This window comes from Squalius cephalus, assembly GCF_949319135.1.
Source record: "Squalius cephalus genome assembly, chromosome: 3".
Lineage (NCBI taxonomy): Eukaryota > Metazoa > Chordata > Actinopteri > Cypriniformes > Leuciscidae > Squalius > Squalius cephalus.
The window spans coordinates 39,075,146-39,100,564 of NC_137124.1; the positions used below are offsets into that span (position 1 = coordinate 39,075,146).

Below are 25,419 nucleotides of genomic sequence, written 5' to 3' on the forward strand. Positions count from 1 at the left end.
TACTGTTTCAATACTACTTGGGACTAAATTGGCCCACTTTTTAGTGTAACAGTAGTAAACTTAGAGTACACTACTAGTCTACAGCTAGGTTTTTCGTTTGTGCTGCAACTGGACTACAAGTAAATTTAGCTTATAGGCCTTTATAAGCAACTGATAATTTACTAGTCAAATACTTGTAGCACAATTTTTAGTTTAATTAAAGTATACTCTCAGTAAACTACAAGTTTAGTAGTTTTATACTGCATAGTAAAGGCTACTTTTTCTTTATACATTTTCTTTATGAATCAATATTTTTAAACATCAGATCTATAGGCTATTGGATGCCAAACCATATTATTATTATTATTACCTTTATTTAACCAGAAAAAAAAACTCATTGAGATTAAAAATCTCTTTTCCAAGAGCGTCCTGGCCAAGACAGGCAGCAGCACAATTAACAAGGTTACAGACATAAACACATGTAACATATAGGCTAACATCAACAATTTATGCCAGTAACAAATAGTTATAAAGTCATAAAAAAAAATCGGAGTTTCATATATATTATCACAAGCGATAAACAACAGCAAGGATCGTCCGAATAGTCAGTCATAACATCTGCAGCCAGTTTGTGTAGCCTTTTCCCAATTCGGTCTGGACTTGAGGGACAGATAATAATAATAAGTCCTCAGAACGAAGACAATATCTTCCTGTACTTTTCTTTTCGATGTAAGTTTGAAGGTATGGGGGAAGCAGACCAAGAATCGCTTAGTAGATAAAAATGTACCAATGATTAAGTCTACGGGTGGACAATGCAGACCAACCAACCCGATCATACAAAGAGCAGTGATGAGTAAACGCTTTAAAATTTGTGATAAACCTAAGAGCTCCATGGTAAACAGTGTCCAACAGTTTCAAACTTGTAATGGACGCATGCATGTATATAACATCGCCATAGTCCAGCACTGACAAGAAAGTGGCAGCAACGAGCCTCCTTTTGGCCTCAAAGGAAAAACATGACTTGTTTCTAAAATAAAAACACAATTTCAGCTTTAATTTTTTTTACCAACTGCTGAATGTGAGGTTTAAAAGAGAGTGCATCATCAATTAGAATACCAAGATACTTGTATTGAGATACAGACTCAATCTCGGAGCCCTGAGAAGTAGTGATAGGTAGAAGGTTCCGTGACTTTGATTTTGCACTGGAGAACAACATAAGTTTTGTTTTGTTGTCATTCAAAACAAGTTTTAAATCGAACAAGGTACGTACAGTATCAAAAGCGAGTTGTAGATGACAAAGAGCTTGGTTTGGAGTTGATGCAGAGCAGTATATCACAGTATCATCGGCATAGAAATGAAAATTTACATTGGAGACATTTTGATCAAGATTGTTGATGTATAATATAAATAGGAGTGGACCCAACACTGACCCCTGGGGCACACCCTTGGATATACTAAGAGGGCTGGAAGTGAGACCATCTGCCTGAGATCTAGGCTACCTGATAGATAGTTTTCAAACCAGCAAACTGTTTGTTCTGACAACCCGACACTGAGAAGTCTTTGTTTTAATATTTCGTGATCCATAGTATCAAAAGCCTTCGATAGGTCAAGAGAGCGGCACAATGTTGTTTTTTTATCTAAAGAGTCAATGAAATCATTTACTACTTTTAGGGCTGCTGTAGTTGTGCTGTGTTTTTTACGAAAACCTGATTGAAAATTAGACAAAATATTGTTGATAGTTAGAAACTCTTTCAATTGTTCTTTCACCAGAGTTTCCATAACCTTGGCCAGGACGGACAGTTTCGAGATGGGTCTGTAATTATTTAAATCTGTCGGGTCTCCCCCTTTTAACAGAGGAAGAACAAATGCGGATTTCCATATAAGTGGAATTTCGTTCGTGTCCAGAGAAAGATTAAAAAGAAAGGTCAAAGGCAGTGCAATAAAATCAGATGCTAACTGTAGAAAATAAGGCTCCAAGTTATCAGGACCAGACGATTTTCTAATGTCTAAAAGTGTGAGGGCTTTATGCACTTCTGAAACTAAAAATGGCTTAAAACTAAAAGTATTACTGACTCCAATATGACCATGAGAATTACCTTTAGGATGATTCTGATGTGAAATGTTGAGGGAATCGAATAAAGAACCAGAGGCAATAAAATGCTCATTAAAACAGCCAAGCATTTCAGCCTTTTATCGGATAGGCTAATTTACGTGAGTCCTTAAGAATAGGCCTACATGATGGCAGCTCGATGCCAGTTTTATTTCCAGCCAAGGATTTAATCGTCTTCCAGAATTTTAAGGGGTTATTTAAATTGTTTGAAGTTTCTATAAGAAAGTGGTCTGCTTTGGCCTTTCTGATAGCCACAGTGCACAAATTGCGCAGTCTCCTGAAGAGCAGCCAATCAGAATCCAGGCTTGTTTTCCTGGCTTTGCCCAGGCCTTATCACGCTCATGAAGAGAGTTGGCTAAATCTACAGTGAACCATGCGTTGTTAAGGCCTTTTACTCTATACTTTCTGAGGGGAGCATGCTTGTCAACAATTTCTTTAAAACCAGCATAAAAAAAATTTCAAGCATTTTCGACATCTGCAATAAGATACATTTTATCCCAGTCAAAATAAAACAGGTCATATAAAAACCCTTGTTCCGAAAAAATGTTTTGTGTCACGCTTAATAATGATGCGTGGCTTGGTTTTGGGGATTTTTGTGTTTCTGACCGTGGCAACAACACAGTGGTCACTAATGTCGTTTGCAAAAACAGAAGCTGCTGAGTATTTATGAGGAACGTGGTTAGGATAAGATCAATTAAAGATGATTTATCTGGACATTTCAGGTTAGGTCTAGTGGGACTATCAACGAGCTGAAAGAGATTTAGCGAGTCACAGTAAGCTTTAAAATCATCAGATACTGGATGTAACCAGTTCCAATTTAGATCAATGACTACAATTTCATTCTGATTCAGCCCTGATAAAAGCTGCATTAAAGAAGGCAGAGCATCCCTGACAGCGGGTGTCCTATAGCAACCAACTACCGTAATGTGGAGAGTCCTAGAGACCTCGAGATCAAGAGCTAAAAATTCTAATTGCTTAGGCTACTCACTGATTTAGAGAGAAGCATATTTACACGAAACTTATTTTTGATATATACCGCGACACCCCCACCCCTTCTGGGACGATCAGTCCTACATTGTAACCATCAATACTGATATCCTCATTCAGAACAGATTTGCTTAGCCAAGTTTCTGATAAAACAATTACATCAGCATCAGTTGAGTGTGCCCAAATACGAATCATATCTTTGCGATCAAACTACGAACATTCAAGTGAATAAAACCCAGGCCAGCCCTAGATTTAAAATCAGCAGGGGTATATAAGTTTATAAGACAGTAGGCCTATGTAAACTGCATGGTGCTAAACTTTTAATACACTCCAAACTCCAAAGAAATAAAATAAATAATAATTCTGAGACATGGCTTTTTAAGTAGCCATTGTGATTTTGGTCTTTTCTTCTTTTTTTTCTTCTTCTTCTTCTTCTTTTTGTTTGTTTGTTTGTTTGTTTGTTTTTTGCCCAGGAGTGCACTTAGGCTAAGTACAATTTCTGAGTAGCCTACATAAAAAGTAGACTAAAAGTAGGCCTATACTTTCTTGTTTTTAGTTTAAAATACGTAGTTTATAATAGCATAGGCTACTTGAATATGCTCCTTTTTTGTAAGGGTCATACATTTAAGTATGTGGATATTAGGCTAGTAGGCTGCTGTCAGCTGACTAACTGTTTTCAGATGTTCTTGAAAAACTCGATTTCGTAACGGGGCGGGACCAATTCACTCCAAAACAGAAGAGATAAGTGCGTAGACAAAGTAAAGTTATTGCAAGTTGCAAGTAAGTTATTTTCGCAAGAACATAGGCTGCCGCTTTAGCTAGGGGATCAGCAAAATGACAGGTACGTTTATTTTCATATTTCTGCGAATTATTTTTTCCGCTTCATTTTGTTAGGAATGCTCCTGGAATTCATCCAAAAAGGGTTTCCTCTCCCTTTATGAAATTCACAGATTTATAGATTTATTTATGCTGCTGAATTGAATCAAAACTAATATGAGTGTGGCGATTTTAGCTTTATCTTTCTATCTGTTTATAAATGAAAGTGTATTAATAACTTTAATCATGAAACTGTCGTCGACAGATGAACCGCAGATGGAGTCTGGAGAAGATCGGAACCCCGGAGAGATTTTGGACATCCGATTTCAGAAAAACCCCAATCAAAAACATAAATACCTGGAGGTTGAACCCAAAATACTAGGAGTGCGTGTACTTTACAACTTAACCGTTGACAAACCTTTTTTCATTGATGTGAAAAATGACTAACTGTACAGAATAGCCTAACTGTAGTAAACTTTTTTTTTGTGTGTGTCAGATTCTCATTTTAGAATGGTTAAGTGTAACAACAATTAAAGAATTGTGGTTATAGTGTTTTTTTTTTTTTACAGTACAAATGTCAGGCTATATATATATATATATATATATATATATATATAAAATACACCCATGACTAATTTTTGTAAATGTTTTTGTGGTTCATTACAGGTAACGCAGATTGTGTTGGCTGTGTTTTTAACATCTGTGACCTCCGTGTTACATTTAGATGAATTGTACAGTTGGACAGTGGACACTGAGGGGACAGTGAGTGGCATTATTACCTCCATGACAGTAAGTAGGCCTACACTTCACATTTAACGGAATAATTTCATTTCGTTTGTTTTTCCACTATAAAAACATTGGGCCATTCAATAAATTGAGAAATCGATGAATTAATGAATGCCTAAATGTGTGGATAAATAGGTGATAAAAATTAAGTAGGCCTAAAAATCAATAAAAAGCACCCACTGGTATTGCAGGAATATAGTATTGGATAATAGAGAAGACTGATAGTCTGGCTATCACCAGACCAAGCTCAATCTTTTAAGATTGAACATAAGCCGCTTTCCGACCGGAGGAACCTTTTCACAGTTCCTAGAACTATTGGCTAAAGTACCCGGATGTCGGCGTGTTCGCACCGCAGGATCTAGGAACGATTTTAGTTCTAGGAACTCCATTTGTAGGAACTAATTTGGGTCCTACTTCAGAGTAGGGTCTAAACCAGCACTATAGGAACTACCCGTGACGTTAGTGTACGCTGATTGACCGAACGCACGCGGAACACCAGCACCCGCCATTTTTAAAACAGCTATAATGTAAACACACAGATTATAGCCTATATATTTACTCCATAAACTTACTATACAAACATGGAAAACAGTGATAGATGGGTCTCTAAACCTTTATGCTGAAGAGAAAATCCAACGCAATTTTGAGGGGACCAAGCCAAACATGATTATGTTTATCTGCCCAGCTAGCAACACTGGACATCAACCACACGGCATAGGCTAATAACCTTTTTTTCATATACTGTCTACTTTCTATAACAGTTCTATCTGATAAGATATTAAACAGTACTGTTAGACAGATTGCTAACTAATAAACACAGAGAATGCGAGCATTGTTTGCTCTGGCGTTCTCAGCGCTGCCAAAATAAAGGTCCGTCGCGCCATCAAAATAAAAGTCACCGTGCTTGCGTCACTCCCTTACCCCTCCTACCAGTTCCTATGGCCACTTGGCCAGTGCGAACGCAAACAGCAAAACCGAGTTTGGGGGAAAGTAGTTCTTAGAACTGTTTAGAAGTGGACAGTTCCTAGAACTAAGTTCCTGTAACTACTTGATTGGAAAGCGGCTATTGTCTAAGGCAGGTGTCACCAACCCTGCTCCTGGAGGGCTACAGTCCTGCAGATTTCAGCTCCAACCCCAATCAAACACACCTGGACCAGCTAATCAAGCTGTTCAGGGTTGCTTGATAATTACAGGCAGGTGTGTTGGAACAGGGTTGGACCTAAAGTCTGCAGGACAGTAGCCCTCCAGGAGCAGGGTTGGTGACACCTGGTCTAAGGAGTCTGCTCTGTATTTTCTACTGTAAAAATCTTCTGAGAGTTGTCATGATACAAATAAAGATTAATCCTTATTAAAGTTGCAAGAGTCATTCAGTCAAGAGCAGTGAGCGATCTTTTGTTGTTTAATTTACATTAAGGACACAAACAGCAGCAAGTATATTAGGCTGCTGTCACTTTAAGAGCTAATGCACTGATTCAAAATAGTAATATGTGTTTTCTTTCTCAACTGTTTACATTCGCACTGGATGGACCATTGGGCAGTCCTTATGTCAAGCCATGCTGACTGCTGCAGTGATTATGTATTTCTCTTACGAGAGGTTCTCTCGTATTGCGTAAGTTGTCTTTTCTCGAGATCTGAAGCCAAAAATTATCCTTAATTTTGTATTTATTGTCAACGCAGTGCGGCAGCCAGCAGACCATAGCAGGCTGTATAAGCGTGCTCATTGGCTGAACTGCGGCAACTGCAGCAGCCTATCGGTGAGCCCTGCGTGACGACATGCCCAATGAGGGCGCTTCGCGCCCTTCACGCGTCACAGCCCGCCAGAATGGGTGTGGCTAGCATGTATAAAAGAGGGGCTCACAGGCTGGAAATCTGATTTTCATGTCTTCAGCGAAGCTCTACGCATCGCTGGATCTGGGGAGCCGCTGCCGTTGAAACAAGCGACCAGCAAGCCCAGGAAGCGTCTGAGGAAGCCGGCCGTCTTCGCCGCCTTCATCCATCCGTGCCTGCTACGCTATCCGGCGACAATATCCTTTATTGCATATTGCTTATTGCTTTCTGTGTGTGTGCTCGCCGCCGCGACACACACTTTCTATAAGAGCGCGAGGCGTTTTTCTAAAAATGCCTTGCAATTTCTGTGGCTCTTGCAAGCCCCACTCAGCGACGGAGACCGCCACGTTATCTGCGCTCTCTGCCTGGGTCGAGACGGGCCACGCAAGAAGAAGCGCCGCCCGAAAACGCTCTCTCCCTCTGTTCGAGCCGTGTAAACTGCGCCGCTCACAAGGGATGACAGAAGCGGACGGTCACGGGGCTAGTTTTCTTTACGTTACAAGAAAGCTACCCCGCCCTCGCGCCCCGGTCGCGTGCGTCACTCACCGGCAAAAGGAGGACAGAGAGTGGTTTAGTTATAATACATGCACGCCTGCAAACGAACGCCAACGCAAAACATGATGACGCTCTCTGGCTACTCGCCTCTTCCCGCGCTCTCTCCCTTTGTTTGAGCCGCGCAAACCGCGCCGCTCACAAGGGATGTCAGGAGCAGACGGTCACGGGGCTGGCTTTCTTTACGTTACAAAGAAAGCTGCCCCGTTTGCGTGCGTCACTCCCGACGAAAGGAGGAAAGAAAGGCCGGACTAACCTCCATTTCTCACACTTTTTTCAGTCCCCTCTCAAGTTCAGGCAACTGGAAATGTCTATATTGCAGTAAATGAGCCTGTCATAATACATGCACATCTGCAAACGAACGCCGACGCAAAACATGATGAAACTCAACTCGACGCAAAACTCTTCCCGCTCTCTCTCCCTTTGTTGAACCGCACAAACTGCGCCATTCACATGGGATGTCAGAAGCGGACGGTCACGGGGCTGGCTTCTTTACGTTACAAGCAAGCTACCCTGCCCTAGCGCCCCGTTCGCGTGCGTCAATCACCGGCGAAAAGAGGAAAGAGTGTTTTAGTCCCAGGCGGCTGGAAACATCAATATTGCAGTAAGCGAGCCTGTTATAGTACATGCACGCCTGCAAACAAATGCCTACGCAAGTCATGTTGACGCTCTCTGACTATTCGCCTATCACAAACTTTTTCCCGCGCTCTCTCCCTTTGTCTGTGCCGCGCAAACTGCACCGTTCACAAGGGAGGTCAGAGCGGATGGTCACGAGCAATTTTCAGCACCCCGCGTGCCTCACTCACCGGCGAAAGGAGGAGAGAGAGTGTTGTTAGTCCCTCCAAGGCCGGACCAACCTCCACTTCTCACACATTTCTCAGTCCCCTCTCAAGTTCAGGCGGCTGGAAATATTAATATTGCAGTAAACGAGCCTGTTATAATACATGCACGCCTGCAAACAAACGCCGACACAGACATGATGACGCTCTTTATATGCTCACGCTGACCAAAAGCTTATGTGTTTTCCCCTGTGGCTCAGTGGCAAAACCTTAGGCTTTTGCGCCAGAGACCCGTGTTCGAATCCTGGCTCTGGCGGCAGATAAAAATTATGCTGCCCGCTTCTCCGAGTTCGCGGCCAGCTTTCTTACTTACAGAAAGCGAACCCGCCTCTCGCACCCTCCCGCGAGTATTATGAGCGTCTAAACATATGAGCCTTCAAAGCATTACTCTGTCAGTCCCTTTAGAAAGGCTACTGCAGAAGTGTATTTTGCAACCAACGAGCCGGTAATACAACCCGCTCGCCTGCACGCAACCGCCGTTTCCACGGAAACCCAGAGAAATCTCAAAAGAGTGTAATGTCTGGTTGTCCGGCTCACGCCGCATGTGTTTTAAGTGTAGAAAATGTGCCCACGTCTCTGTGTTCACCCCTACTCACAAGCACTATAACCCCCGTGTCTCTCACAGAGCCCACTCTTATAAAGCTGGCAAAAGCTGCTCGAGTGTTAGATGTAGGTCATGTGCCCACAACCCCGTGCCCACGCCTACTCACTGCCCGCTCTGTTACACGGCCACTCCCTGCCGGTCACATTCGCCCGGCGCTGCTCTCACGCCCCGTTCTTCGCACAATACGTTCCCCGTTGAAAGCCACCGGGACATCACGTGTAAAACGGCTAGCCATCGCTAGCCGCGAGCCGCTGTATTCGAGCACCGAGAGCGCGCGCGCCGCGCCCGCGCCTCCAAATCAGGTTCTCGAGCCCGCGGAATGCGGCAATCGGAACCCGGAGGCCATTCTGCCCCTAGCCGTACATGCAAAAGCATGGGATGCTATTCCAGGCGTGTCAGAATGGGTGTTGAGCACAGTAAAGCAGGGCTATTCATTGCAGTTCGCTCGCCGTCCCCCGCGCTTTCAAGCACGGACCGAGACGAGAGTGAGTGGGGAAGTAGCACACCTACTTTGTGCAGAAATAGCAAAACTTCTGTGCAAAGGGGCCATAGAACCGGTACCTCCTTCTCTGAGCGAGGCAGGCTTTTACAGCCATTACTTCCTCGTGCCCAAGAAGGACGGAGCTCTCAGACCGATTTTAGATCTGAGATATTTGAACAAAGCTCTTAGGAAAAAAACTTTCAAAATGCTCACAACCAGACAGATCCTCGCGCAGATTCGCCCGGGAGACTGGTTTATTTCCCTCGATCTGAAAGACGCTTACTTTCAGATTCAGATAATACCCCGTCACAGGCCATTCTTGAGATTCGCCTTCGACGGTCAGGTATATCAATACACCATGCGGATTCTGAACTATTTGGACGATTGGCTGATTCTAGCACAGTCAGAGGAAGAGCTTATTTCTCACAGAGCAGTGCTCCTCGGCCACCTGGAAAGCCTGGGTCTCACGGTCAACTGGACCAAGAGCTCATTACTGCCCAGTCAGTCAGCCTCCTTTCTAGGTTTAGAACTGGACTCTGTGGCAATGACGGCCCGGCGGTCTTTCCAGAAGGGCAGCGCCGCACCTCTGAAAACGCTTCAGAGGATGCTGGGATGTATGGCTTCAGCTGCAGCAGTGCTTCAGCTGGGTCTACTGCGTATGCGCCCGCTGCAACGCTGGTTGAACGCTCGAGTGCCTCACCGAGCCTGGGCGTCCGGCGGCATACGAATCAGAGTGACTCAGAGCTGCGTTTCAGCACTGAGACCCTGGTTAGCTGTGTGGAGATGATAGCGGTCGAGAGCGCGCTCAAACGTTTCCTCCCACACATACGGGGCCACCATGTTCTAGTCCGTTCGGACAACATGTCCGTGGTATCCTACGTGAACCACCAGGGCGGTGTCAGATCCAGGACTCTCTGCAATCTGACAGAACGCTTTCTCGTGTGGACCCATCACTCGTTGCGCTCGCTGAGAGCCGCGCACGTACCGGGCCACAAGAATGTCGGCCCAGACAGACTGGCCAGAGACAACATTCCCCCGGGAGAATGGTCTCTGCACCCTCAGACAGTCCAGTCGCCATGGCGCCTTTTCGGCAAAGCGGAAGTCGACCTTTTTGCGTCAAAAGACAACGCTCATTGCCCGAGATTCCTCTCGAAGAGCGAGGATGCGCTGGCCCAAACCTGGCCCAGCTGCCCGCTGTACGCTTTCCCTCCGATCTCGCTGTTACCACAGGTAATCAAGAGGATCAGGGAAACGCGCCATTCAGTGCTCCTCATAGCCCCGCGATGAAGGAACCAGATTTGGTACCCAGAGCTTGTGAGGCTGTCGCACTCAGCCCCATGGCCGATCCTGGTGAGGAGAGATCTTCTCTCTCAAGCCGGTGGACCAATTTGGCATCCCCATCCAGAGCGCTGGTCTCTGCATGCGTGGATAATCAACGGATACCCGTTGATCTGCCAGAAGGGGTCGTGAACAGTGTTGGGGAAGTTACTTTTAAAAAGTAGTGTTTGCTCGTTACTCGTTACTTTTAAAAAAAGTAATCCGTTACTTTAGTTAGTTACCCCGTTTGGAAAGTAACTTTTTACGTTACTCGTTACTTTTACGTTACTTTTATGTTGCTTGACTTTGGGCAGAACCCAATATCTGTTCCTAAATATGTAGACATAAAGTTATACAATGGAGGACATAACAGGTAATTATTTTGTGCTCTTTATTATAAAAAATAGTACCAATTTCGAAAGAAAAAAAGTCCTTCTCATTGGCTCTGCTGTGTGCGGCAACTTTTATTCTCAGCCGGCTCTGCATCATGGGGTAGAGTGCGACACTCCGCGATGAGCAGCGCGCCCACGTCACTTCTCTCCGCTCCACTCCCCCTATCCACCGAACTTTAAATTTCGGCAACAGCCAATAAAGCGCTCCTGCTCTCTAACACCGGTGCGAATCGCGTCTTGATAGCATAGGACAAAATGATATAGAAGACATAAGCTTAGTTTTCAGACATACGACTCACTCTATCAAGGGAGTAGGAGAAAAAAAAGAGATTTTGAGAGAAAAAAAAAATATTTTGTTTAAAAATACACATATTCAAGCTTTCTATGTATTTCTCAGGTCTGTGAGACAAGTATAGCTTATCTGAGTTTCGGTTCATTTACAGTATGGAGACGAGCTCAGTTCACGCGCTGGTGCCGTCATGATTATTTTGCATGCTATATTTACTTATTTATTAAATTCAGGCAATTAATTGGTTGGTAAAACATTGATTAAAATTAAGATAAAATTAATACAAAATGAAATTCGTTTTAAAGAAAGTCTTTCTACAAAAACAAACTTAATAAAGTGGTCTAAATCATGTCTGCCCACTCCATTTATCTCCCGATATATTGCACAAAATTATGATCTTACTCATGCTTTTCACTTTTCATATAATCAACATAGATTAAAATTATTTATTTATTTATTTTATTTAAACATAAATGTGAAACATTGATTAAAATTAAGATACAATTAATACAAAACGAAATTCACTTTAAATACAGGTTTTCTACAAAAACAAACTTAATAAAATGGTCAAAATCATGTCTCCACACAAAATTTTTATTTTATTTAATTTAAACATAAATATGAAACTAATTTGTTTTCTTCAGTTCTCAACAGTTCTCTTCTCTCAAGCGCGCAGCTGAGGCAGTGTCGCTGTCAAATATATCCATGGGAAAAGTAACGTTGCGCCGAATTGAAAAAAGAACTACGTTTCGTTACCAAATTTTTAGTAGTAACGCGTTACACTACTTTTTACCCGAAAAAGTAGTTACGTTACTGTAACGCGTTACTTTGTAACGCGTTACACACAACACTGGTCGTGAACATGATTACGCAGTCTAGAGCTCCTTCTACGAGAAGACTCTACGCGTCTAAATGGTCAATGGTCTACTAAGAGCCTGGATCCACGCACGTGTGGGGTTTCGTGGGTGCTCTCCTTCCTGCAAGAGCTGTTGGACAAGGGCAGGTCCCCTTCCACGCTCAAAGTGTATGTCGCCGCTATTGCAGCGTTCGCGGAGACGATGCGCAGCCGTGCGATAGGAAGGAACGAGCTCATCATCCGCTTCCTTAGAGGAGCCAGGAGGATGAACCCCCCACGGCCACCTTCGGTTCCTATGTGGGATCTTTCTTTGGTCCTAGAGGCCCTGAAAGCTTTTCCCTTTGAGCCGTTAGAATCCGTGGATCTGAAATACCTCTCGCTCAAAACCGTTTTTCTGATAGCTCTGTCATCAGTAAAACGTGTGGGGGACCTACACGCGCTATCCGTTAGCCCCACATGTCTCGAGTTTGGACCAAATGACTCCGAAGTCATCCTCAAACCGAGGCACGGTTACGTCTCCAAGGCGATTGGCACTCCCTTTAGGGCGCAGATCATCTCCCTATACAGCATCCGATAGCGAGGACAGTGATAACCTCCTATGCCCCGTCAGGGCGCTGAGAGCTTACATCACACGCTCCGCCACCTTCAGGCGTTCTGAGCAGCTCTTTGTTTCATTTGGTGGGCGCACTAAAGGTCTCGCTGCCTCGAAACATAGCCTGTCCAGATGGATAGTGGACGCTATCGCAGCAGCTTATGCGTCCAAACACCTGCAGTGCCCTATGGGCATTAGAGCCCACTCCACTAGAGGCATGGCCTCATCATGGGCTTAGTCCAGCGGGATTTCTATTCACAACATTTGTATGGCGGCAGGCTGGACCTCCCCCTCTACATTTGTGAGATTTTATAACCTGGAAGTTCCCGCCTTGCAGGCTAAACTGTTATCAGTATGAGTGATATGTACGTTCTGCCCATTTGTTCATGTGCAGACTACTCTCATGTACTGCTAGCTCTTCTGGTGAGCTGCATTAAAGGGTAAGATTCTCTATACACAGACCGGCGGAGCTGCTCTGTATTTTTCCCCGCTGTGCACTTATGCTGGCCCGCGTTGCTGGCCACCTATTCTGCACACAGCTGCGCTAAGGGTTGATACTTTCTATACATAGACCGGCGGAGTAGCTCTTTATTCTCCCCATGATGTGCTTACGTATTGTGCTGGCCCGCGCTGCTGGCCGCCTTTCCCCACACGTTACACATAGACCGGCAGAGCCGCTCTGTGTTCCTATGAAGTGCTTATTACATGTGCTGGCCCGCGTTGCTGGCCGCCTGTCCCCGCATGTTGTGTTCCCCGGGCTCCCCTGGGACTCATGCAGTGGATGCTCGGCGCGCACGGCGTTGACAAGGGGTTCCCGTAGCGTAAGCAACTTACGCAATACGAGAGAACCTCTCATAAGAGAATGTACTCGGTTACCTAACGTAACCTTGGTTCTCTCTAGAAGAGGGAACGTGTATTGCGTAACCTGCCGTGTCGCGCCACGAGCTTATTCGCTTCAGTCTATGAAAACCAGATTTCCAGCCTGTGAGCCCCTCTTTTATACACGCTAGCCACACCCATTCTGGCGGGCTGTGACGCGTGAAGGGCGCAGGGCTCACCGATAGGCTGCTGCAGTTGCCGAGGTCAGCCAATGAGCACGCTTATACAGCCTGCTATGGTCTGCTGGCTGCCGCACTGCGTTGACAATAAATACAAAATTAAGGATAATTTTTGGCTTCAGATCTCGAGAAAAGACAACTTTACCGTAGCGTAAGCAACTTACGCAATACTCGTTCCCTCTTCTAGAGAGAACCGAGGTTACGTTAGGTAACCGAGTACTTTTGTAGGCCAACCCAAAAGTTAGCTTCACACTGGTTTTCCTGTTTGGGCTGTGATGACGTTTAATGTCCCCTCTTAGCCGTTTGTTAGCAGCCTTCTTTTTCAAGGTAATAGTTTTTTCAGCAAAAATGTACAGGTAAAACTGTTCTGAAACGCAAAACTATTAATTAAATATGCTGTTATTGACACAATGCTGTTTTGGAGGGCCTCAAAGTATACCCTGGACATTGTTTTGCTGAACATGGGATGTTATAAAGGAAACTGTGCCTTTCCAAAACATATCCAATACAGCAGATTACAGTTAGTAAAACTATTTTGAAACAAGGTCAACCTGAAAATGTGTAATAAGTGAGAAAAGTCAAGGGCTAAAATCTGAATGTTTTCTAAGGACACAATATATAATATGTCCTGATATTTCCCTTTTGTAGATACTTATCGCTGGAAGTCTGGCTATAGCTGCACAGAATCTTCATCTCCCAACTGTAAGTTTTCAGATCATAACGTTTTGCCAGACACATAAAAACATGTATATTTGTCATAAACAATTTTATTTATTCAATAAAGAAAAAATAAACTTTTGGTCACCAAGCATGTAGAATTCCCTTGTTTTGGTGCATCCAATAACACTGTTTGTATTTTTTTTATTTTTCCAGCTGAAAGCCTGTTTAGGAATGCAGGTCGTGGCCTGTTTGGCCGGTGTGATCTGCATTTTCATGAACTTAAGCGTTTACCAAATGGTATTATATCATTGTTGGTCTGAAGAAGAATCCTCAATATGTACACCTTTAAGAGTAAGTTACACCTAAATGTTAGTTCCCTTTCGTAGTCACTCCGAGTTACGTCGGATGACGACGAATGGGGTTTCGCTTAGAAAGCCTATCATCTTCGAGTATATAAAACAAGCCAATGGCAAAGAAATGCCATGGGTCTGCATATATAAGGAAGGGCGCTGGCAACATGCAGATATGTTTTCGCTTCGGAGCCAAGTTTATGTACTTCACTCCACAGCCAATCCTGAGATTCATCTCTCTTTCTCTTCGAACGAGCCTCTCTCCAAGTGTTGGTGTGACAGCGAGTGCACATTCCCTGCTTATCTGTGCAGTGATTTGCCAGTGTTTGTGTGTTCTCTCCCTGGTCGCTTCAGCATTTGTGGAGAAATCTCCTTTCTAAAAGAGCTTGCACGCGGCATGTCTTTTTAAAGATGCCTCGCCCGTGCACTTCTGGTTGCGGTCTTCTCATTTCTGACTCTGATGGGCACAATCGCTGTCTTGTGTGTCTGGGTATTGAGCACGCTAAGGCAGCGTTTGTGGATGAGTCATGTTCCCATTGCGGGAACATGCCCATCGCACGGTTGCGGTCAAGACTCAATGACCTTCATGGTAGAGTCCCCTCATCCGCACCCCGATCTACTGGCTCCACGAGAGCTGGTACTTCGGCTGGCGGCCAGGGTGACCTGAGGGTTACGGTGTGGAACAAAGCGCCGACTATTCCACGCTCCACACCGTCCTCTAGCGCCGTGCAACCCGCTAGTGTTTTGAATGAGCCCGCTGTACAGTCCTCTGACTTGCCGCGGGTCTCATTCGGCGCTCCAGAGGAAGATGTGATGTCGATCGCTGCATCACAAGGTGGGCAGGAGTCCTTGGGAAGTGAGGATTCGGCTGTGCTGCCACCTTCGGGTGTGCCAGCATTGCCCGAGTCTGATCCCGAGATGACGGCCATGCTTTCCCGGGCAGCCGCGGCCATTGGTCTTGAGTGGTCCTTGGTTTTCCTTGGTTTTCCCACTCCCGCTGCTCGTCCCTCGACGGGCAGCACCCTATTGTGGTTAAAGAAAGAACTCACTCCCCCATCTCTGAGCACACAGAGCGCTGGGATGACAGTGCGCGCTGCTTACAAGCCTCGCCTCTCTCAACCCCCTCTGTCGCCAGCCCCTTGCCAGAGCACGCCCCCGTGGGACGCTGGTCCTCCCCTGGCCTCCTCTGGCAGGACGCGGTTAATGACCGTGCCCCCGCACCGGGCCGCTATGCCACCCACGCCTGGGCCGGTCATTCCGCTTCGCTGCACCACCGAGGGTACGTCTGTGGTCCGCATGACCCCGCTGGTACAGTTCCTGGAAGCCTGGTTAGAGCTTCCCAGGCTGTCCCGCTGGGTCGCGAGGACCATCAGGCTCGGCTACGCGATTCAGTTCGCGCGGTCTCCTCCCCACTTCAGGGGAGTCCGCTTCACTATGGTCGGTGGCAATGCCCCTGTCATGAGAGCGGAGGTCGCTACCTTACTGGCGAAGGGTGCGATCGAGACTGTCCCTCCAGCCTAAATGAGGTCCGGCTTCTACAGCCCTTACTTCATTGTACCGAAGAAATCCGGTGGGTTACGACCAATCCTCGACTTGCGCGTCTTGAACCGCTCCCTTCACAGGATGCCGTTCAAGATGCTCACGGCCAAACGCATTTTCGAATGCGTACGGCCGAAGGATTGGTTTGCAGCGATCGACCTGAAGGACGCCTACTTCCATGTCTCCATTCTTCCTTGACACAGACCGTTTCTATGGTTTGCTTTCGAGGGGCAGGCATACCAGTACGCGGTTCTCCCTTTCGGGCTAGCCCTGTCTCCTCGCGTCTTCACGAAGGTCGTCGAGGCAGCCCTTGTTCCCCTTCGGGAACACGGGGTTCGCATCCTGAACTATCTCGACGACTGGCTGATCCTAGCTCACTCTCGAGACCAGGTTTGCGAACACAGGGACCTAGTGCTCTGGCACCTAGCTCGTCTGGGCCTTCGGGTCAACTGGGAGAAGAGCAAACTCTGCCCCGTGCAGAGGATCTCTTTTCTCGGTATGGAAATCGACTCGGTCACCATGTGCGCGCAGCTTACGAGCAAGCGCGCGCAGTCACTGCTGACTTGCCTTCGTCAGTTCGAGGGCAAGAGTGTGGTTCCACTGAAACTATTTCAGAGGCTCCTGGGGCATATGGCATCCGCAGCCGCAGTCACGCCGCTCGTTTTGCTTCATATGAGACCACTTCAGCTTTGGCTTCGCGATCGAGTCCCGAGGTGGGCATGGCATCACGGCACGCTCCGAGTTCCAGTGACTCCGACCTGCCGTCAGACCTTCACCCCGTGGTCGAACCTCAGTTTTCTTCGGGCCGGAGTGCCCTTGGAACGAGTTTCCAGGCATGTTGTTGTATCAACAGATGCCTCCACCACGGGTTGGGGCGCCATGTGCAATGGACATGCTGCCGCGGGCTCCTGGACAGGACCCCAGCGCCTTTTGCATGTCAATTGCCTCGAGTTGTTGGCTGTACGTCTTGCCCTGCACCGCTTCCGTGCATTGCTCAGGGGTCAACACGTACTAGTCTGATCAGACAATACCGCGACTGTAGCGTACATCAACCGTCAAGGTGGTCTGCGCTCCCGCCGTATGTCACAACTCGCCCGCCACCTCCTCTTATGGAGTCAGAAGCATCTGAGGTTGCTTCGAGCCATTTATATCCCGGGAGACCTGAACCAGGCGGCCGACGAGCTGTCTCGGCTTCGGCCTCTCGCTGGAGAATGGAGACTCCATCCCCAGACGGTTCAGCTGGTTTGGGATCAGTTCGGGGACGCACAGGTAGACCTGTTTGCCTCCCACGACTCGTCCCACTGCGACCTGTTTTATTCCCTGACCGATGGCACGCTCGGCACGGATGCACTGGCGCACAGCTGGCCGCGGGGCCTCCGCAAGTATGCGTTTCCCCCAGTGAGCCTTCTTGCGCAGACTTTGCGCAAGATCAGGGAGGACGAGGAGCAGGTTATTTTGGTTGCCCCGTACTGGCCCAACCGCACCTGGTTTCCAGAACTTATACTCCTCGCGACAGCACCTCCCTGGCCAATCCCTCTGAGGAAGGACCTTCTTTCTCAGGGACGGGGCACCTTGTGGCACCCTCGTCCCGATCTTTGGAACCTCCACGTGTGGCTCCTGGACGGGACGAGGTAGGTTTGAGTACCCTACCACCAGCAGTGGTGGCTACCATCACTTCCGCTAGAGCATCGTCCACGAGACATGCCTATGCGTTGAAGTGGAACCTCTTCGTCAACTGGTGTTCTTCTAAACATCTAGAACCCACGAAATGCCCGGTCAGTGTCGTGCTTTCCTTCCTGCAAGAAGGGTTGGAGCGAAGGCTGTCTCCCTCCACCCTGAAAGTGTATGTTGCCGCCATTGCCGCACATCACGACGCAGTTGATGGTAAGTCTCTGGGAAAGCACGACCTGATCATCAGGTTCCTGAGAGGAGCGAGGAGACTGAATCCTCCTCGCCCTCCTCTCGTTCCCTCTTGGGACCTCTCAGTGGTTTTAACTGCCCTGCAGAGTGCTCCCTTTGAGCCTCTGCAATCAGTGGAGCTTAAGTTCCTGTTAATTAAGACAGCGCTCCTGGTTGCATTGGCCTCCATCAAGAGGGTAGGGGACCTGCAGGCATTTCGACCATGCCCCCTTGGTGTAACGGCCCACTCCACTCGGAGTGTGGCATCCTCTTGGGCTCTAGCGCATGGCGCCTCGCTAACAGATATCTGCAGAGCTGCAGGCTGGGCGACACCTAACACATTCGCGAGATTCTACAATCTCCGAGTAGAGCCAGTTTCTTCTCATGTACTCGCTTCAACTAGCCGGTAAGAGATTCTGCTCAGGTGTCTTCGCTTGCTCGCCATTCCTCTCCACGGACGGGATTCGTGCGATATTCTCCTCTGGTGAGCCTAGTAAGCCCTGAGTCTCCTCCAGCACTGACGACGTCAACGCCAGAGTTGCCACCGTCAGCTTTCGCGCTTGGCTAGGTGCCTCCATGTGCATGGTTCCCCCTCTGGGCGACCCCCACATGTGTATTCCACTGTAAGCCTCTCTGAGCATGTGTCTTTCCCTTGGCAAGCCACCTTGCCACCCCTGGGGTTGAAAGATTCCACCTGCAGCTGGACACCCCAGTGATACTCCATATGCAGCCCCCCGGGGTCATATGTGTATTCCAAGTCCCCCCCTGCGGGCTGGGCATAATTGCATGTTTCCACTGAGATATGCTTCCCAGTGTACCTTGGTATTCCTGTGTTAAGTAGGACTCCTTCGTCCGTGCTAGTCTCACGACAGGGAGCTCAGACTTACGCAGGGCACTGGAAGACAGTCGAGAGGTGGCGTGATTACACTGGGAACCCCATTCGTCGTCATCCGACGTAACTCGGAGTGACTACGAAAGGGAACGTCTCGGTTACGTATGTAACCCTCGTTCCCTGAGTAGGGAACGGAGACGTTACGTCTCCCTGCCACTTCCGCTGTACCGCTGGAACACCTGAGTTCAGTCTCGGCTCCTCAGCGAAGACATATCTGCATGTTGCCAGCGCACTTCCTTATATACCCCCAGGGTGGGGCGGAGTTACGCTATGCAAATTCCCCAGACCCATGGCATTTCTTTGCCATTGGCTCGTTTTATATACTCAAAGATGATAGGCTTTCTAAGCGAAACCCCATTCGTCGTCATCCGACGTAACGTCTCCGTTCCCTACTCAGGGAACGAGGGTTACATATGTAACCGAGACGTTCTCTTAATCCATGCTGATTTTTGAATTGAGTTAGTTTCCTAACTGATGAACTTTGCTACAATTACACTAAATTAAATCAATATTAAACTAAATTGAGCTGAATAATGACACTAATGTCTTTTTAATGCTGCTTTACATACATCTTCAACTGAAGAATTGTGCAGTATCAGTGCTGTTATTTCCCTGGTCGCTACTGTGAAGCTGCTTTGAAACAATCTGTATTGTATAAAGTGCTATATACATAACTGACTTTTTACCCACAGATTGCAATTGAAAATTACAGAGCATTACAAAAGCTGGTGCTGGCAGTCCATATTGTCCTTTCTGCCACTTTAGCTGCATACTGCTGCAAGGTCATTCAGTGCTGCTCTCCTGTGTCTAGTGTGGTAAGACCCTGTGAAAACTCAAACTGTAGATCATGTTGTAAGATGCTGTTTTGGAAGATATGAAAACTCACTTATTGTGTTTTTTTTTTTTTCAGCCGGTAATCACAGTTAACAGACCTCCAGATCCTAGGTTAGGACAGTTTCAGTGATAAGACCTTCAGAGCCTGGAAAAATATATCACATATCCACAACATATAACCACTGTTTGTTCAACATGTGTATCAAAATTGAATGATCAGTTTTATACATTTCAGGTATCTGTGAACAGTGTTGGGGATAAGTAACGCATTACAAGTAACTTGAGTTACGGAATCAGATTACTTTTTTCAAGGAACTAGTATAGTGCATTACTTTTACATTTACAACAAAATATCTGAGTTATTTTTCAAAGAAGCTACGCAAGTTACATTGTTTTCCCATTTATTGACTGACACTTCTCCTGTCCGCATGTTGAGAGGAATCAGGAGTGAGGTGCAGAGGCGTTGTGTGTGCTATGTGAACATGATGGTTTTTATAGTCTAAATGTGAGCATTCATTTACTCATCTAACTTGCACAAAAGCAGATTCAGTATTCCTCAAAATGAATAAAAACAGTGAAATGCAAACTGGCAGTAATTAAATGTTCAAGAATACAAATATACTTTATGTATTTAATCTTACTTTAATGCAATCCATAATGGCAGCACATCTGAAAGGTTTGTTTGAGCTTGTACCCTTTACTGTACAGGCATGAATTTGCATTTGCACTTTTGGTGTGAAAGGGCCTTTACTTTGCCCAAAACTTTTTTTAAATAAAAAAACAAGCAAGAAAGCCCAGCACAGATGAGAAAAAGTAACTCAAAAGTAATGTAACACTGCTTTCCATGAAAAGTAACTAAGTAGCAGTACAATTAGTTATTTTTTAGAAAGCAAAGCAATTATTCTTTTAAACCTTCACTAACAATTACTGTGAATTTACACTCAATATTTTATGAAACATATTTAGTTTAACATGTTTTTAAAATTCCATCACTTTTTATCATGTAATTTAAATTAACTTTCTTTTACATTCAGTATGAAATGTTATATTTTATACCTAAAATAAATAAAATCCTTTGAATTTAATCACCTTGTCAATTGAATGTACAGACAGATATCATTGAATTATTATTACTCCAGTGATGTCTTTATAATCTATATTGTGGGCACAACCGTTATTGACTTTTAGTGTGTTTCTGTCCCGCCAATGGCACTGATGATCAGTATTACAAAAATGATAATTGTGAGAACTGTTATGACTGCTTTCAGACATCCTCCTTGTATGCACAGGTAATCCCGCTTCAAACTCTCTATTAGTTGTACTGCTCGATTAAAACAAGCAATAATAAAAAGCTACTGAGCAGCAGTTTACACATTTCACTCTTCAGCCAATAATCATTCTCACGGCTTATAGATTCTTACTAATGTTCATCTGTTTCCATCTTGTTTAACCATACAAATAAAACATTTTTTGAGTGATAATTCAAAATTGCAACCAGGGAATAGGGAAAAAATATGCTTCACACACACACAAATTCAATGATTTATTGTTCAATAAATATAACCACACATGATTTCAGATAAGAAAACTTCACTGTCACAGTTGTTTTAAAAACAGTCATTCAGTCATTATTCTCAGCATAACTGAGCTTACACACGTTGTAACAATTATTATTGCTGAATTAAAATGTTTTATTTCATATTTTAAAATATGTCTGAAGATCCTTTTATTTCAAAAGGTCAACTGAGTTAAATGCTTCATCTCATTCTGTGTATCCTTGTTAATTTCCACATTTCTTAGAATGTACAGATGCCTTGACCTTGAGCTGTCATTATCCAGTCCAATGATTACTTCTCAAAATGCAGAAACGGCTGCATCACATTTTCTTCACAACTGTAGTTCATCTGTCCAATGATTCTGTTTAAAAGAATAAAGAACAATTAGTGAATTACATCAGTTCTTTAACTTGTCTCATTAAAAGCTGCAGCTTTCACTTGACTCCAAGTACAGTTTTTAATAACTTTAACTGTCATGCATCACTATCTATATCTGACATCTCTGTAACATAACTAGCTATGCTATGCAAATATGCTAGTTATAACTTCAATCCATGTTGGGGTTTTAATGAAATGGTTACACATATTGAAGGAATAGTTCATTTAAAAATGAAAATTCTGTCATAATTTACTCACCCTCAAGTTGTTTCAAACCTGTATGAATTTATTTTTTCTCCATCAACCAAGCAGTTGATGGACCCCATTGACTTCCATAGTAGGAAAAAAATAAGTTGAACAAAAAGTCAATGGGGTCCATCAACTGTTTGGATACTGACATTCTTCAAAATATCTTCTTTTGTGTTCAGCAGAAAATTGAAATTCATACAGATTTGAAACAACTTGAGGGTGAGTAAATTATGACAGAATTTTCATTTTTAAGTGAACTATTCCTTTAATACACTCTGACACCATATTAAAGCTGACCTGAGATGAGGACGAGGTAATTTCTTCCAAATCACCAAAACAGCCGTTTTTATGGCGTATTAAACTCCCCCACAGCACAGAGTGATGACAGCCAGGACACTTTCCCTCGACAGGAAGTAGGTGGGAAGGGTCTGCCTTCAGAAAGTGTTTAGCCAGGCAAATCAGATGACAAACCATATGACAGGAAGGGTGGAAACAAGATAATCTATCCACAGCCTGAAATCACCAAGAAAAAGAAAAAAAGGATTGAGACAGTTATTCCTGCAACATTTGGAGCTGGTTTATTTAAAACCACTTTGAAAGCAGAGTGAAACTGTAATGGAAATTTTTGATTTTCATTGATTTACAGTATTGATTTTCATTGACTTTCAGTAAAACATTGAAATGACCTTCTATACGTGGTCTACGTGGTAAAACTGACGTGTATGTGTTTCTCTTAATGCTGGGTAACAGGTGGGACGTCAGGAGGCGGCAGAATGAGAAGGGACCTCAGACTTCTAGGGTCAGAGGTCGCCCAATTTAGAACTTGTGAGTTTGTAAGAATAAACTGAGCAGTATCAGAAAACTAGCAGGGAAGCCTCTCCTTGTTTAGATAAGGGCCTGTAAGCAGAGGACCTTGAAAGCAGTATAAAGACTCCTCTGCCCTCCCTCTCGTCGTCGCACTTGTTTCACAGACTGTACTGGTGACTTCTGTGTGGCAACTGGGCCTTCTTCCAAGAATAAAATACTTTTAATGATCATTTGAATTTCAGTGTCTTTGAGTGTCTCTTACGCAGTTGATGATTGTTTAATGAGATTTTTTGCCACAACAAAACTAACCTTAACAAACACTGCACACAACACACACCGCTCCACCTGTCTCTCCTCTTGCTCCTCACACTCCTGCTGCGGTTTCCTCTTAGCACGAACACAGCCAAATGCTAGAGGAATGTGCAGAGGAGGCTGCAGCACAGGGGCAAAATCCATCCGGTACTCCTGCTTTAGCCAGCGCACGGTGAGGGGGAGTCGATTCCACGGCGCCACCCGAAGCATGTTTGACACCACACGCCAGTGGAACTGCAAACTGGACTCTTTACGGCTGCGCCGAACAACATGGGACAGGCGACGAGAGGTGTGCGGATGCTGCCATGCCCACTCGAACTAGCAAAGGAAAGATGATGGTTATTACTGTAATGTGTCTGGATGTTTTACTGTTCAATTTGTCGTTTTCACTAAATTATTTTCATTACCGTAACAAATGTATAGCTCATTGTTAGTTCATGTTAGTTACTAAATAAACTAATGTTAACTAATGAACCTTATTGTAAAGTGTTACCATTATTATTAATGCCACACTATCTAACTTTCGGCCCTCTAGCGGTTAAAAATCAATAAAACTGAATGCGTCTTGCAGAAGTATAAACATTGTTTTGGTTGTTCTTCAACTGTGAATGTGGTTCGAGGCACCAGTGTACACACATGGAAACAAATCATCTTATCAGAGCGGGTTTTAAATGATTCATTATCAATTTTTCTTGTTCGTTGTGACAACCAACATTTAACTTCACGCAACCCACAGCCACAGCTACTTTTCTGGCCCTGTCCGAAATTTATGTTTTATCTAGTCATTTTTGCTTATTGGTGTGGTTGAATTTAATCATCTATGGTCAGCAGCAAATACATTGGTTAATAAAGTAAGATTAAATACAAAGTATATTTGTATTATTTAACATATTTAATTACTGCCAGTTTTGCGCACAATAAGTGACCTTGATGTACACTTTTGCCGAGGCGGCACTGATGTGAGCTCCGCAGCAGACTTCTACCCAACAGTCAAAGCACCATTACGTCACGAAAGTATGGACTCAAGAGTTGTGTCCGAAAATGCACAATTACTTTGTGACTACTAAAAATGTAAACCCCGATTACACCACCCACCATGTTGCCCTTATCATGTGACCTAGCAGAGTCAGTTGCGTCGCTTCACTGTCATTCATAAATCCTCTTCCATGGCCTCATGGGATTGTAAAGTGCCCATCATATGCACACTTCAGAATCTCGCTGGAAGTAGTAGGTCATCCGGCCAGGTACTTTTTGCCGACTCTTTAATGAGTACTGTGAATTCGGACATACTTCTTTTGTCACATACTGTTTTTCGCCTACTACATAGTAGGGAAGTAAGTGATTCCGGACACAGCCTAGAATGCATGTATGCAATTTCCCATGACATCAGTCCAAAGAACTCTAAAAATATAAATCATTATTATAGAGTATTTGGGTAAAGTAAAGGCTTGGTATGGAATTCCCCCTCCCCTCCCCTCCCTCACTCTCTTGTTAATAGCATTGCTTTTATCAAAAAGGTACATAGTGTAGCTTTAAAGTAAGCATACAGAAGAGAATTTTGTACAAAGGGGAAATGAAAGACAAGATATAACACATTTAAACAGAATAGTATATTTACCCGAAGAGCTGCTATATCAGATGGAAAGCCATGGATGATAAGAATCATCTCCCTTAAAATGAATAAAAAAACGTTAATTTATTACAGAACCAGATCTACAGATTTCTGTTTAGAGATCTGGTCGTAATTTGTTCACCATGTGAAATGTCGAGCTGATATCTCACCACGGTCCTCTGCCACTGGTTCTCTTGGCTCCTCCGCGGTGGCGTCCTGCGTTATGTTGACCGATACGGCGCTCTGGGTTCACAGTGAAGCCAATATATATTCTACCCTTGAATTTCGGGTTAGTACAGTACAGCATATACACGCCATAGAAACTCTCCACCTCTACCACCATCCTGTTTTTTTCTACAGTAACTTAGCTCAAACACCTTTGCAGAGGGAGGGCTAGTAACGTAGAGACGTTTCATTCCAACTTATACATGTCATCTTTTCAAATCACTTGGAAATATTTAACAATTTCACCATTTATACAGCACCTTTCAAGAGTTCCTTATCTCAATCGATATAACTATATTCTACAATCTAACCTTCTTATTTAATATAAATAAATATGGCATCATATTAAAGACGGAAAATGGAACGCCTGTTCTTTTTCTTCTCCACTTGAATCATCATCAAAACATTCACAGTCTCTGACATACTGACATTCATATGTTTTGGTTTTGTGGCTCTTTCGTTTCAAACTAGCCCGTTAAAGATGTCCGGGTATGGCCTGACCAAATATACGATGCAGGAGTCACTTGTTAAATGAATACAATATTAAGTTTAATGTATGGTTATACTTCACCTTATTAACAAGTAAATATTTGACCTTCTGTATTGATTCAATTTGGTTTG

At 44.6% G+C, this 25,419-nt stretch overlaps 2 protein-coding genes across 2 annotated transcripts; one reads left to right on the forward strand and one right to left on the reverse strand.

The window, feature by feature from the left end:
- The first annotated feature begins 3,776 nt into the window (after positions 1 to 3,776).
- LOC307155827 (uncharacterized protein) lies at positions 3,777 to 21,364 on the forward strand. The gene is made up of 7 exons (XM_079866809.1): positions 3,777 to 3,917; positions 4,158 to 4,276; positions 4,559 to 4,681; positions 14,134 to 14,187; positions 14,359 to 14,496; positions 19,518 to 19,640; positions 19,736 to 21,364. The coding sequence occupies exons 1-7, from the start codon at positions 3,911 to 3,913 to the stop codon at positions 19,787 to 19,789; spliced, it is 618 nt and encodes a 205-aa protein (XP_079722935.1). The 5' UTR covers positions 3,777 to 3,910; the 3' UTR covers positions 19,790 to 21,364.
- Positions 21,190 to 25,262, reverse strand: slx1b (SLX1 homolog B, structure-specific endonuclease subunit). Its single transcript, XM_079866808.1, has 5 exons — positions 24,744 to 25,262; positions 24,580 to 24,631; positions 22,959 to 23,279; positions 22,140 to 22,355; positions 21,190 to 21,576 (listed from the first exon to the last, which is right to left on the reverse strand). Exons 1-5 carry the CDS (start codon positions 24,914 to 24,916, stop codon positions 21,547 to 21,549), a joined length of 792 nt encoding a protein of 263 aa, XP_079722934.1. The 5' UTR covers positions 24,917 to 25,262; the 3' UTR covers positions 21,190 to 21,546.
- Between the last annotated feature and the right edge of the window lie 157 nt (positions 25,263 to 25,419).

Coding starts and splice junctions, on each gene's coding strand:
- LOC307155827 (XM_079866809.1), top strand. Junction 4,277..4,558: donor TTGAACCCAAAATACTAGGA/GTGCGTGTACTT, acceptor GGTTCATTACAG/GTAACGCAGATTGTGTTGGC. Junction 14,188..14,358: donor AGAATCTTCATCTCCCAACT/GTAAGTTTTCAG, acceptor TTATTTTTCCAG/CTGAAAGCCTGTTTAGGAAT.
- slx1b (XM_079866808.1), bottom strand. CDS start 24,916: ATGGTGGTAGAGGTGGAGAGTTTCTATGGCGTGTATATGCTGTACTGT. Junction 24,632..24,743: donor ACCAGTGGCAGAGGACCGTG/GTGAGATATCAG, acceptor ATTCATTTTAAG/GGAGATGATTCTTATCATCC. Junction 23,280..24,579: donor CTGATATAGCAGCTCTTCGG/GTAAATATACTA, acceptor TTCCTTTGCTAG/TTCGAGTGGGCATGGCAGCA.